Genomic DNA, 14,834 nt, shown 5'->3' with positions numbered 1-14,834 from the left:
TGTGGCTAAAGAAAGCATTACTATTTCCCCATGTATCTGACAAATTTTGTTTGGATAATAGTAATTTGTTTTGCGACTTATGGGTGAGAATGTCGTGTAATTCGCTACTATTCTCGTTTGCCAAATGATGGAGTGGACAGAGAGATTATACAGTCCATGGTCATGAATTAGAACGATATGTTATATTCATCGATAAAGACGCCACAAACGCTCAGTGCCCCCCTGCCCATCGGACCACTTTTGGAGCCATCCTGCTCTACTCAACACCGTAGCTACGCACACATTACCTAATTGAGTGTTCAATCATATTTACGTTTTTTTTATATTCTTTTGTCAAGTATTTACGTATTGTATATGAGAAAAATTTAAACTTTACACAGTTGCGTATTAAATGATTATTACATTATTAACATGAAATAACTAATGTGTGAGTTCAACACATATGTTGTTCGCTCAATACAAATAAAATTATTGTCTTTACTCTTTCATACATGCAGCGGCCCGAGACTATGGCCTATGGGGGTGTTTAGCTGGACTTTTAAGCCCACCTGCTTAGATTTATAAGTTAAAAACACTTATTTGAATGTTTAGCTGAACTTTTAAGCCTAGCTGCTAGATTTATAAGTTAAAAGCATTTATTTGTACCGTTTGTGTAAAAAATCAAGAAGCATTTGTAAAAAGTTAGGAATGTTAATTTTTGTTTCACGACTTCTACTTATTTACCAAACACTTTAATCACTTATAAGTCTTAACTTGCTCCTCACTTCTACTTCACTTCTTTATTTTTAGCCAAAAGAACTTATTTTAAGATCACTCAAACGACCCATAAGTAAGAGTAGAATGAGCAAAAAATAATAATAACACTTTCATGATATCAAAATCACTGATTTCATGATATTGGTCACTGATGACATTTTTCTCCACCGGAGATACTACACAATCAACTAACAGGTTTTGATGCATATATTTGTTATATACAGAAATGTAAAAGTTTCTCCTTTATATTTGTAAAGATATCATAGTCCAACAATGCCCTGGACCAAGTGTTAAGTATAATATAAAAATTATGATCTAATAATTTATGATATATTTAATATAATAATTCAGACAAAAATTATAAGCAAGTAAAGTTAATCATTTAATTAAATAGTTTAAACATATCTATCATAATATCAAGCTACCTATATTTTAAACCGGAGAAGCGAATAAAGAGTTAGCTGCTGAACGGCGTTTTAAACCGGAGAAGCGAATAAAGAGGTATCTGCTGCAACGGCGTATCGGTGGACTCCACAAAATTTGCGCTGCAACTTCACAAGCTGTATTGTTTTTTTTTCTCTACTGATTGTGGGTGTCGTTGCTCGTTGGTCTCCTCGAAATATGCGTCGAAAATGTTGCTGTTTGGTCAGGCTGGAAAGTATGCTGTAGCTTTTTGAAGCTTTTGTTACGTGGAGTAGTTATTTTACAGTTCTAATTTCCAAAAAGATAAACACATAAATTATATTTTCTCAGATTTATTCTTCTAAACATCTCTGATTTATGAATATTCACTGATCACACTTTAAAAAGGTTTAATGACCTTTTAGCCCTGGAAGTTTGGGTGGAAGTTCCAATGCGGTCTCAATGTTTAAAATCATTTGATTCGACCCTCTAAGTTTCCATGTTGTACCTTTTAGCATTTTTTTAAATACCGATATAAATCGGGGGTAAATTTGACAATTCGTATTCAAGGTAAAATTTGGACGTACTTTTTAACCCCAAAAATATACATCTCGTTTCTTTTAACCCTTAAAAAAATACATTAACATGCATTAGATGTTTCTTTTAACCCTCGATGTTTAATGTACCTTTTAACCCTCACGTGTGAAATGTCAACTTTGACCACCCCGTTATATACCGGTATACGCTATAAGGGCTGAAAAGTACATTCGGAAAACTTGGAGGATCGAATCGAACGACTTTAAACATCGAGACCGCATCGGAACTTTCACCCAAATTTCAAAGGCTAAAAGATCATTAAGCCCTTTAAAAATCTATCTTGAAATCTCGAAACACATCTCCAAATAAATTTTGAATCAATAGACCAACTAATTGATTTCAATTTTTGATTTTTATAACCGTAAAGCCTTTAAAATGACAGGAAAAATGAGAATTACATGGCTGAGAGTGTGCTTGCTGTTATCGAGGCAATAAATGTCCGAAGTCTTTGTGCAATTAACGAGTGTCTAATGTTTGTTGTATGTTGATGAGCTCCATAATGTTGAAGAGAGACAGACAGTCTGTGTATGGACAGTGAACATATACACCAACACAAGCCAAACCTACCCCTCGCATTTATTTGCCCTTTTTCCTCACCCCTTTCTTATTCAACTATCCCACATAGGAGTATGCTTGCTTTGCTACTACTAGTAGTATTTCTTTTGTGGTTTTCAAGGTAGATGACACCATTGCCTTCCATGCCCTTTTCATTTTAAAAGCCCCAAATCTCTCTCCCTCTCTCTATCTCTCTCAATATAAGAAATTATCAACTTGTTCTCCTTCATTTTGTAACGATGATTAATCGGCTATCGGTAAAAAAGCAACTCTGGTTACTCAAGTACTGTGATCTCGTGATGTTGGGGCTGGTACAGTGGTGGCTCTGGCTGACGTTACTCAACAAGAAATGGAAGAAATGTTTAAGCATTGGTGGTAGAAACTTAGGCTTTCAAGTGCAGAGTCGATGCATCATCTCTTGTTAACAATATATTGTCCGGGTCTCGGTGGTGGTAACGTGATATTGGCGGGACGGCTCAATCTGGTATTTTTTTGGTTGTAACTTGTATACACTACTCTTATGTTTCGTATTTCCACTTGATAGATGGCTTCTCTATCAGCATTAACACTGTAGTTTGGTTCTTCTGTGTGAAATTTTCAACATTTTCATGAATCCAAGGACAGTTTTTTCTTCTTGTTTGTTGTTGGTCCAAAGAATGGGCTCATATTTACTGATTGCCATGAACATGTGTGGGAATCGATTTTTAGGATTTATCAGAACTTAATGATAAAATAGGATGTAATCAATAATTTTTAAATCAATGAGTATGTTTGGAATTCTGACATGAATGTAGAAATCAGAAATTAAGATTTCAAAAAAAAAAAATCAGAAATTAAAATTAATCGATTAGTATAATTGGAGAAATTAGAAATTGGAATTAATCGATTAACCTACTGACTTAGAATTTATCGAGTAATCTAATGATTCAAAATTTATCAAAAATTTATAAATTAGAATTTTTTTTAATTAAATCGAAGTATAATCGATGTCTTTTAAATATTTTTATAAATTAATTAAGAATTTTTTAAAAAACTGAAGATTTATGACTTTAAGTGATCACTGTAACTATTTTAAAAAATTAAAAAGAAGTTTAAGAAAATGTGAGTATATGTGTGTATAGGCCGGGTGGGGTGGGGAAAAGACAGGTCAAGATATGACAAGTGTTGAGGAGATGTTGTGTAGTGATGGATCCGTCACAATATCTCAAGTAAGTACTACTGTCCTATCATCACCATAACTTATCTCTAATTAATGCACGTGATCTTGTGTTTTAATCTTGCATCCTATATTTTAAGATTTTCCCTATTGTCACATTAAGCTCCAAACATTCATTCTAGTACTGCTATTTTACCTCGGCCAATGTCTTTCTTGATTCACTTCCATGCCACTGGCGGCTCTAGTTTTCAGATTTTATGTTCACTCCTCTTACCAAATCACCTTTCAGCTCTTCCATTTTCTTCTCCCCTTTGGTATTCATTTATCGAAACCAAACAAATTCGGTATATCTCGTTCCGAAAGGCCTTTGAAACCTCCGAAACTTGAAATGTTAATAGGTGAAAAGGTTTTGAGCAATAAATGGTGGAGGTTTGTGACAGGGACAAGAGGGAGGGAGTAGTATTAATTACGATGACAAGTAGATAGAGTGTGATCGTAAATTTAATTGGACTCAAAGCAGTAGTGTCTCTGTTCTTAAGATAATCTGCTGCTGCTGCTGCAGGACTAGTGTGCAGAGACTGAACCCACCCACCAAACAATATCGTCATTATTTACATACGTACATACACATATATGTGTGTAATCAAGTCGTTTTCCTGTCGACACTTTTTCACTATTACCCAATTACACAGGGCGGTCCCCAGATCCTCGCCTTTCAACTTTACCCCTTTTCTTCACCTAATATTACGTTTTTTATTTACTGACTGCATCAAGCGACTTCTATCCGATGATATGCGAATTTGGATGGAATAAAATGAAGGGAGAAAGATACAAAATTTGTAAATAGACTCTTATTTAACTAAGAACTATCCTATTCTACAAATTAAAAGTCCAGATGCAATATCGTTAAATTCTACAATAAATCCATTTCCACCTCAGCGACCGTCACCTCTACCGCCGTGCCATCTCAACCACATATTCACCGTCTCAACCTTCACCTTTGTCATAACTCCATCATCTCAATCTCATCCCTACCATATTTCTGCCCGTCATCTGAGCCTCCATCATTGTTGATCCTATCGGCAACAAGCACAGATCTAAAAACTTTCACTAATTTTTGAAAGTTTTTATCAATTTTTGCAATACAAATAATTGATTTCTAAAATGAATATCACGAAATTGTAATGGTTTTTAGTTTTTATTTAAAAGTTGGTATGCAGTTGGTTTGTATTCACTAACTTATATATATACACAGAAGGAGAGACAAGTTCTATGGAGTCCCATTTCATTGCAGTCTGGGAGCCCACATATATATTTTACAAGTGAAAAGTAATTTAAAATAGTATATTTATACAATGTTCTACTTATAAAATGCGTGGGATCTACAAGATTTAAGACTAAAATAGTGATATACGTAAAAGATCATTCGAAAAAATAATTTATTTGTAACATTTTAAGCTATATTTTACTTACAGAACATGTGTGGACTCTAATAAAATGAGGACTTCATAGAAAGACTAAAGGTATATATTAAAAATTTTAACTAAAGATGAAGCAAATGTATTATAAATTAGTTTCAAAAAACTTTTTTTCCCCATATCTACCCTTGGTCACTCTATCAATTTTTTTCCCGCTTTCAAATTTTTTTTTGCAAATCTTAAACCGAAAGATACAATGCATCCCAAAAGAACTTCCAGAAACTGTATCAACATGCCTCTAAGATAAGATTCCATATATCTTCAACTTATGATTCAAAGTCAATTTTTACGACTTTGTAATGAGCCCGTGTATCCTAAACCCCAACCCCAACCCAAATGAACGAACATATGATTTCCCCTAGTGCGTGCTAAACTGTAGTATCTGTTATTTCTTATTTTTTTAGTTGTCTATACCATATTTGGTTGTAAAACAAAGGTATGTACACAAAAGATATGGGTAACCGGATGTCCAGTCATAAGAATCCGACAGGAGTAGTATCAACTTTCAATGAATGCAAAGCAAGCTGTTGAGGTTCTCTTGCCCTTTGAACCCCAGTCGCGCAGCTGCTCCTCCACCTTGGAGGTCTTTCTTTTTGCCCCGAGATACCCTCGACAATTTGGTGCTCCACACTGACACTTAACCTCAGCTCCAAACTGAATAAATCTGTAATTACAAACTGAGAATTAAAATGTTGCTGACAAGGTATAATGATGCACTTGAAGGTCATACCTGTAATCATATGTCAATGGTTCCCCAGCTTGGATAGGCCGAGCAGCAAAAACACCAATACGAGTTTCCCCATCTAGTTGCCTGCAAAAACAATCAGAGACATCGTTTAGAAATGTCCTTCACCAAAAGAAAGTAGCAAACAGATCCAATCTGAACGACATTAAAGAATCACTAGATTACACCAAAATGTAAGTAGAAAACAGATCCAATTAATCTGAACAGTGTGAGAGAATAATGATAAACATTCTGGCATTACAGGAATGATCCCGGCCAAGCAACATGGGATCTCATGCCACTGACCTAATGTTATATTGCTCTAATAAGCCTGTATTTGGTATGCACAAAGAGTACCAAAGAAAAGACACCGGTTAGTTAAGAAATGGTTACTTGTCTATGGCTGTCAGTTTGCTTTAAGTGAACAAAATGAAAGACACCCACAATATATAAAAATCGTTCTGATGTAATCAAACCACATATATATGCATCCCATGCTGTAGGCACGCCTCGTCCTTAAAATGTCACAAGAACTACCCACTTAATATATAGGATGACTTGATAAGTGCCGCATTAATAATTTCTAGTAAAACCATAGACTGTCATGAACAGGAGAATCTGTACAAGGCAATTTATGTTGAGTAGTTTAATCTATTTAAAATTAAGAACAAATTTATGATTGTAACCAAAATTTAAAACTTTTTTGTGCAAGTCATATCCCTGAATACATACTGGCTGAGGTGGGAGGTGGTTGATATGTATAGACTTGCTATTTTTGGTTATAGGTGGATCATAAAGAAGGCACACTTTGAGTCTTATATTGATTCAACAACACACCATACTAACCATTTCTCTAGGTTACAGTTGGGATCACAACTGTGGTTCAAAAATCTTGAGGAGTTTCCTTTGAAAGTTGCATCAATTGTGAAGTTTCTCTGAACTTCACATACATAGAAGTTCTGAGTGCCCATGTGCTTCATGTCCCAAAACCGTTGTTCACACATAGCATCATCTATAACTGAATCAGAATAAAGTACAAAACAATAATCATACAAAAAGAATGTAACATGACAGTCTTTTAAGTGTTAATTAAACCATGTTCTGTCTTGGAAGTAAAATCAATTACCAAGATTGTGTATGTTCAGACAAAACTTAAGCGATAATAACTTAAGGAAATACCTTCTCCAACATACTCGATGACAAAATCACCTTTATTGATAGATTCAGCAGCCTTTACTCCCCAGCCACAATTTTCTGTCTGAAAAAAAAAAAAGAAAAATCAATCAAAGATGGAAACATCTACTTTAAAGAGCTTGCAAAAGTTAAAAGTTGTAAGACCAAATAAACTTCACCTTTACAACTTCAATCTTTTTTCCCTTACGAAATGGTCTGTTATTGCAGGTTTCAGAGCAGCGGCAGGATTTTGAGCAGCTTATACATTGAACCCTATCAGAGCATGGTTTAAACACTAGTCATAAACAAGACAGATCTCAGAACTTTAGAGATAAAAACAGTACAACAGATAAGTTCTGTTAGATAAATGTGTAATAGTAAGTACCTGCAGACACAATTTTCAGAGCAATCAGAAGATGTGCAATTTGTACATCCAATATCAGCATCGTCTGCATCAACTTTTTTCTTCACAAGGTAGATACCTAGTTCAGTTGAGGACCACTGTTCACATACATATATATGTAGTGAAGACACAAAAATTGCCTATAAAAGGTAAGCAAGGATACTGCGTTTGATGTGAACATATGGGGGTGGTGCCATTTCAGACTCAATAGTGTCTTTCCAAGTTCTATCAATATCAAACTCCTCTGGAACATATGGTAGTGGTAGGCGACAGAACACTTCCTAAAAACAGGATACAAAGGTGAGCCTTAATTCTATTTGAATTTTAAAGATAACATAAGATACTTAATGTCTTCTAGGTTTTTATGTACTTCGTTATAAATATACAAATCTAATAGAAAATGCAGTTCATAAAATTTCAAAAGTTAAAGGGAAGATACCTCTAAACTGTTTATTGGCACTGCTAGCTGCTCGTGGAAAAAACAAAACATATTAGTCAAACTTTAGAAAACTGAAGATGATTTACTAAAGCAAAATTAAGCTTTTCTCTTGTAAATTGTTTTTGTCCACTGAAAATGTATCTTTCTAAACTGCATGCACTAATTTCATTCCATGTTGTACTAATATATGGAGTATGCAACAAACAAGCAATTCTGAAAGTCTTGCTCAGCTAATATAACATGTTATTCTGATATTTCTACAAGATCAAAGAATCAAAAACCTTATGAGTGGCAATGTTAAGGAAACAAAAGGGACAAGAGGGTAAAGATTATCTATTTAAACCAACAAGGCAACACAATAATAAAAATACATGGCATGAATCATTCATTTGAACTCTAAAGCTTTATTATACAAGAAAAGGATATAAATGCATAAACCCCTGTGAGTGCTCAGAGTTTTAGACTACACCTAGCCAGTAACGGATATGCTACAAGCAAAGAGTCAAATCATGACTCAGGATCAATTCAGGAGATTCCAAAGATCTAATTGACATTTAGTAGGTAAAAGTCCTGATGAAAGAAGACATTGACCTTGTTCTCCTCATGCCAATCAGTAGGGTGCTTCCAACATATGGCTTGACCTGGTTGATCATGTAAATGTACAACATGCTCCGGGAATGCTGCACATTTTGCATGCCAAGCCAACTCACACCTCACACATCGCAGCAGCTGGAACTTTTGTTTGCAGAGATAGCAAGCCTATTAAACAGAGCGTGTCACATATACTATAGACGATGGTGGGCAGCAAGTACAAAATAACTTATAATTAGTCCATAATAAAATCTACATGGAAATATAACTAACAATATCACTGTAAAAGATAAACTTAGCCCACCAGAGCATATATGTACCTAAATGTATAAAGCAGAAATCAATACAAGTACTACATAATTATTGTTGAAGGTTCTATGAATTTCATTCCATTATGCTTCTAAACAGAAATGCTCCAAAGAGTTCCTTGAATCCATTGACCTCTTAACTCAAAGTCCTCCATTGAGATGATGATTACTTCCTCCTTTTTACTAAATTAACAATATATAGTAAGCTTCATTACACAAATCATCAGTTTGGGCTTCCTAAAACAGATGAAGTTATATCAGAGACTAAATTGACCAAAGTTCAGTGACTAGCCTTTATTTCATATTAACTACAAGCAATGGCAAGAAAAGAATAATACAAAAACAGGATAACAGACAAATACATGATTGAACTTTGGCCAACTTGCAGGTAGGTCACTTAACTTTTAAAAAATGCATTCAATTAATTGAACTTATAACAACTTTTATAAGGGTTTCTAACATTTAAAAATAGATGGAAGTCTGACAAAGATTGTTGAGATGTAACATTGAGTCTGAGTAGTCATGCTAAGTGTAAAATTTAAGTTAAAATATCAGGTAGTCAGAGTATAGGAGAAAAACTTAAATGGAAGACACCCAACTAAAAGTTTTTTCAATTCACTGCTTATTTCAGAGTAACTAGCTAAAACCATCTGTTTTTTGTTGGTAGTTGATTTGCATTTTTCCTTTTAACGTTTACTCTTGTGTGAAATCTATATTGCTAAATAAACAAATTTTGGGACTAAACAAACTTGGTTGAGTTGACTTAGGGATCTGAAAAATTAATAATAGAAATTCTGGTTAGTGGTGTTGAGTTAGATGTTGCGAACATACAGTTGGCATAATTTTTCAATCCAAGTTACAGCTTCTAAACCATATGCGGTAACACAGAAATGATGAAAACTGATTAATGTGTTAAGTGGAAGGAGGGTAATGTGATGAGCTGATTTTTTGTACTTTACTCTGTTAGATGGATATATAATTTGTTATTACATACTTACCACAAACTAGATTACTGAATAATCATTGCAGCTAAATTAGTATGGCAAGTCGAATTTATTAACGTACAAAAATACACACACATCTGTACCCTTTATTAATAAGCGAAATCCCGTTTTAGTGGAACATCAGAAGTACCAAATACCAAAGTACCAAAAATTGGTAATCATCCTATAATATTTTTTTAATAATACTACTGTAAAAAGACTTCTACATTGGTTAGGATTTTGTGATGTAACGATTATATTACCAATAAAATTACATCGCCAACAAAATTATTCATTTTAATTTTTAAAACTCAAACTATTTAATTAAGAAACAACTCTATAAAATTTCTATCATGGTAAATATATTATTAACCAAATCCATGTTAATACAAAATTTAATTCAAACTCCTATCAATTACAAAATTGTGATAAAGATGAAGAAGTTGGCAACACTGCCATGACAAACACAACCTCCACGATAATGAACCCACTACAACTACTACCCCTAGAACAATTGCCCATGTCGCAGCAGCATATTGTAAAACGACCGAAACACATGATATTGTCAAAAAATTCAATGATAAATTAGTTTTGAATTGAAGTTAAAGCTTTGTTGAACTTCCAAATTGGCTATGATTTTGTAATATAATGATTTTACCACCAACAGAATTATGTCGCCAACAAAACTATTTACTTTCTTTTTTAAAACTCAAACAATTTAATTTACAAAACAAATACTCCCTCCGTCCCAAAAAGAGTTTGACTTTCACGGAGATTAAGAAAAAAGTAGTAAAAGAAACTAAATTTAGTTGAAGAGTGGGTAAAGTGATGGGACTATCAAAAATTAATAATAGATTTGAGATAGTGGAGGAAAGTAGTGGGTGTAATAGTGTTTATATTATTATAGAATGGAGATAGTGGAAGAAAGTAGTGGGTGTAACAGTGAAATGTAGTGTTCAAAAATAGTAAGTATAATAGGTTCATTCTTTTTAGGACGTACCAAAAAGGAATAAGGGTCAATTAAAATGGGACAGAGGGAGTATATAAAATTCCTATAATGTTTCAGAATTCAAAAAATAAGAAGTCCATCTTAATATTATTAGTCAAATCCATATTAATTATAGAAAAAAGACCAAAATACAAGATATTGTCAAAACAATTGATAATAAACTAGTTTTGAATGCGTTAGAATTCTATATTAATTTGTCAAGCAACTATTGATACAAATACCACTATTAGACTTACAACTCCAATTAGCCTTACACGTAGCAATTAATTATTAGACGTCTAAAACATTACGGGTTTAAAAAAATTAAATTTTATTAAAAATTAAAGACCTTATGAGCAAACTTATGTTTGTTGGTGCTGAATATTTTTCCCATCACTTTCATAATCATAAAACAACATAATTATCTTATTAAAATAAAACATATTATTCTCAAATAAATTCTTGAAAATAATTTTTTAGTAAAAATCAAAATGTAAAATAGGATAGTTAGTTCATACATAGAAAGTCTTATATCTAAACAACAGGGTCATGTTCCTCTTAGAACTTTCTAGTATTAATAAGGGTTCTGCAGCAGAACTGCAAATGTAAAAAGTGTCGTGTTTATGTATTATATTTTAAAATCATTATTGAACACACACAACGATGCAAAAAACATGTATTCAGATTTACATTCTGAAAATCTATTTAAAAGTTAGGCAGCAGAACCTTAGTGGTTCTTAGTATCTATTTTAAGAATGGGTTCTCTCTTGAGCGTAACCCCTAAACAACAATATTAAATAAATATATTATAAAGATGAAAATCCAATCAAATAAAAATTATTATATTTCTAGTAAATAATAAATTTAATATATTTATTTATACCCGTGCTTACTCAGGCCATAAGCTATATACTCCCTTTGTCCCAACCATTTCATTACACTTTCCTTTTTGGATGTCCTATTAATTTTTTTTCATTTCAAAACTTACCATATAGTTAATTTTATAATATAAAAATCAACTAACCCCGCTACTTTTCTACACTATACTTACTTCATATATTTCCCATTTCATATATTTTTTTAAAGTACACTACACTGTAAGAAGTATCTAAATAAACTTAGGCACTTGAAGCCAACTTGAAATAATTTGTTACTCGCCTGTTTCAAAATATGTCACTGATTTCTTATATCTGTTCGCCACATATCTACAAGACTTAGCCTACAAATACCCCAGCAGGAGCATGGGTGTGTTTAAATTTTTCTAGTTAATCTTTACCAAAAATATAATTATTCGCCACATAGTATATCAAGGATAACATACTCATTCTACCATGTCAAGTTAGTTCGTCAAGTTAAAGGCTGCATGACTTACATGCTGACGACACTTGAATTTTCGTGATGATGAAACTCCAAGTCTCTGCTCTGCACAAAGTAAGTGATATGTAGCTTCACAACCGCGTACAGTGCATAAAAACTCTGTCCCAGGTTGGACTAATTTCTGGCAAATGCGACACTCAGCCTGCAATAGATATCAGATACGGAGTTACACCATCTGTCTACCTGAAGCAGAGTGTAATTAGGACTTCATACGTGCACTTAGAAACAATACATAACTAGCATAGTTCTTTACACCCATCTTACTGTCTTAGACCCTTAGTAAGTACTATTATATTATTTGAGGTACTGACATACACACGGATATAAAGAAATAAGCAATAGAAAATAAAGGAGTGAACTTAGATCCGCTTCCATGACTAAAAGTACTTGTTGCTATATCTTTCAGAATGATTTTAACACAAATATTATCATGGGCTCATAAGTATAAATATTATTTCCCTTTGACCTTCACCATGCTCCTGAGTCATCAGAAGACACCATAAACAAATTCCACGTATGGACTGGCCTGTCAATGGATCGGGTTTGGATCGGATCGGCCTAAATCCATATCCATATCCATTTATTTTATCGGATTCGGATTCGGATCGGATCGGGACCGGATTTTTTTTAAGCCGATCCATATCCATATCCATTAGGATCACGGATCTCGGATCGGATATCCAATCCATTTACTCACTACTTATATATTTTTTTAAATGGCTTTAACATTACTTAAAATACAAATAAAACAAGTAAATAACAATGTTAAAATTTATTTGTTGCTGCGGAAAGTACTCTGACTGCAACTATATATTCATGTCTATCTCCTGTGCTTTCATGTGTTTATATTTTTTTTGCTTTGCAAGCTAATAACTACATTATTTTTTGTTTAGTTAGTGATCGATGAGATCAGTATTTAAACACCTAAAATATCAGTTTTTCAGACTTTCAGTAATACATTCATATATACCAAGAATATTTATAAATATATCTTGGGAATAAGATATATTATTATAAATATATAATATATAATATTTAATATATATATTTATTTATTTATTTATTGACCGGATCGGGTTATTAACGGATCGGATCACCCTAAATCCATATCCGGTCCATTTATTAACGGATTTTTTTAATCGGATCGAATTTCGGATCGGATTTTTTTTTATCAAATCCATATCCGCTAAAATGACCTCGGATCGGATCGGGTCGGATCGGATTTTCGCTCCATTGACAGGCCTAGTATGGACGCTTAAGCCACTGGCTACTTTATTGTTTCACAATTGGACCTCATTCGGTCTACCTAAACAAGGCCAAAAAGCAGGACCCAAAAGAACTTGCTAACTTCAAAGGTACGCCCTGTATAACAACAGAGTTCCAATGCAAACGTTCTGTGTGATCAGGAATTAATAATGTATCCAATAAAATCGCAGTAACACCTTTATGCACAGCATTACCAGCTATGTCATTTTCAATGATGGTCAATCTATTATATTGAAATTGCAACAACTCATACAGATAAAGAAATCTACTTCATAAGGAAGTCTATCTAAACTTCAAAAACTGTTTACAAATTTCCCTGGTTCGTTAGTTCTACCAACCCACGATATACACCAAGTGTTCTCGTCTAAAGATGTGGAAGTAAAACTTGACTGTCCTTGTCTCTTTTTAAACGAAAAAACAAATTAAGACTATTCTCTCTATAAATCTTTTTCTTGTTTTGTCTTAGGTAGGATGAGTGGGATTGTTGTTTACGAGGGGCCAAAGCCATGACCTAGTCACAAACAAAAGGAGGCGGAGAATATACCCTGTTACCACAGAACTATAACCGGATCCTATTCTGCCTATCTCAATTTATTAGAACGGAAACATGACAGTATCAATTTAATTAAACCGAAACACCAAACAAGCACTTGCAACACAAAAATGCCTCTATAATCACCCCCAAAATAAACAATACCACATCATTTTCAGCATTCAGGAAAATAAACAATATTGAAACAACAAAAGGAAATACTACATTCACAATAAACTCCACATACATACAATGACTACGCAATTTCACGAGAATCGAAAGGCGTAAAACGACACAAAATAAACAAGAAATTACCAGTTTTCCAGTGCCTAGAAAGGGAACAACACACGACACTTCCCCTGACGCCTTCTCCTCTTCCCCTCGAGAAGCCTTCTCCTTATTCTTATTACGACACCGTTTCAACACCCTCATTTTCTTGGGACTGTGAACCGGAAAGCGCAGCCGCTGCTCCCAATCGCCGCTGCTAGAATTACCATCTGTCTGTAACGTTATAACCGAATCAGGCTTGGGAGAAGTGGTTGGTTCACAGTGGTCGGTGGGGCCAGGCTTAACATCGAAATTAGGGCAGGGGATGTCTGGAATTGAGGAAGTGGAAGAGGGGTTTAACAGGGTCCCCAAATCTGGCATTCTTGTATCAATGTAGACAAGTATGAAATGGATTTGGAGTGTTTGAGACCAAAGAGATGTGTGTGTTTGTGTGTGTGCGTGGGATTTAGGGGATGTCTGAAATGGGATTTGGGGAATGGAGAGATTAAATGGAGATGCAAGAAGCAGACGAAAGTTGAGAGAGTATTTTATTGTAAGAAAAGAGGAGGCTTCTGCTTTTGGCGGGAAAGGATGAAATATTTGGGCAGTTGCAGAGAGGGAGGGGGTGGTGTTTTTACGCCAATAGCCTCCTCTTTTATGTTGGGCTTTTGCCTTTTGTCTTTGTTTTCTGATTTATGCTGAAATTATAGTCGTGTTGGTTCACTCATTTTTGTTCTGATTTCTTAAACACGTCATTTATTGTTTGACATTTTCTAAATTTAAAATTAAAAAAATGAAAAATAAACTAAAAATTAAATAAAAGACGATGCTTAGTGATA

General features: G+C 33.9%; 1 protein-coding gene across 1 annotated transcript; it reads right to left on the bottom strand.

Annotated features, from left to right (window-relative positions):
- Positions 1–4,924: 4,924 nt before the first annotated feature.
- On the bottom strand, positions 4,925–14,589 carry LOC108217889 (histone-lysine N-methyltransferase ASHR3). The gene is made up of 11 exons (XM_017390790.2): positions 14,044–14,589; positions 11,926–12,072; positions 8,275–8,442; positions 7,684–7,710; positions 7,408–7,525; positions 7,227–7,323; positions 7,021–7,114; positions 6,848–6,926; positions 6,515–6,686; positions 5,675–5,755; positions 4,925–5,608 (listed from the first exon to the last, which is right to left on the bottom strand). Exons 1-11 carry the CDS (start codon positions 14,374–14,376, stop codon positions 5,443–5,445), a joined length of 1,482 nt encoding a protein of 493 aa, XP_017246279.1. The 5' UTR covers positions 14,377–14,589; the 3' UTR covers positions 4,925–5,442.
- Positions 14,590–14,834: the final 245 nt, after the last annotated feature.

The sequence above is a fragment of the Daucus carota genome, chromosome 4 (genome assembly GCF_001625215.2).
Source record: "Daucus carota subsp. sativus chromosome 4, DH1 v3.0, whole genome shotgun sequence".
In the NCBI taxonomy this organism is placed as follows: Eukaryota; Viridiplantae; Streptophyta; class Magnoliopsida; order Apiales; family Apiaceae; genus Daucus; species Daucus carota.
The sequence above is the reverse complement of the archived record's forward strand: the minus strand, read 5'-3'. Positions and strand labels throughout refer to the sequence as shown.

What these genes read in the sequence shown, in the direction of transcription:
- LOC108217889 (XM_017390790.2), bottom strand. Translation starts at nt 14,376, where the DNA reads ATGCCAGATTTGGGGACCCTGTTAAACCCCTCTTCCACTTCCTCAATT. An exon ending in AAAAGATTGAAGTTGTAAAG is followed by an intron (nt 6,927 to 7,020) that starts GTGAAGTTTATT and finishes TTTTTTTTTCAG; the next exon opens with ACAGAAAATTGTGGCTGGGG. An exon ending in AACTGTAACCTAGAGAAATG is followed by an intron (nt 5,756 to 6,514) that starts GTTAGTATGGTG and finishes TTGTTTTTGCAG; the next exon opens with GCAACTAGATGGGGAAACTC.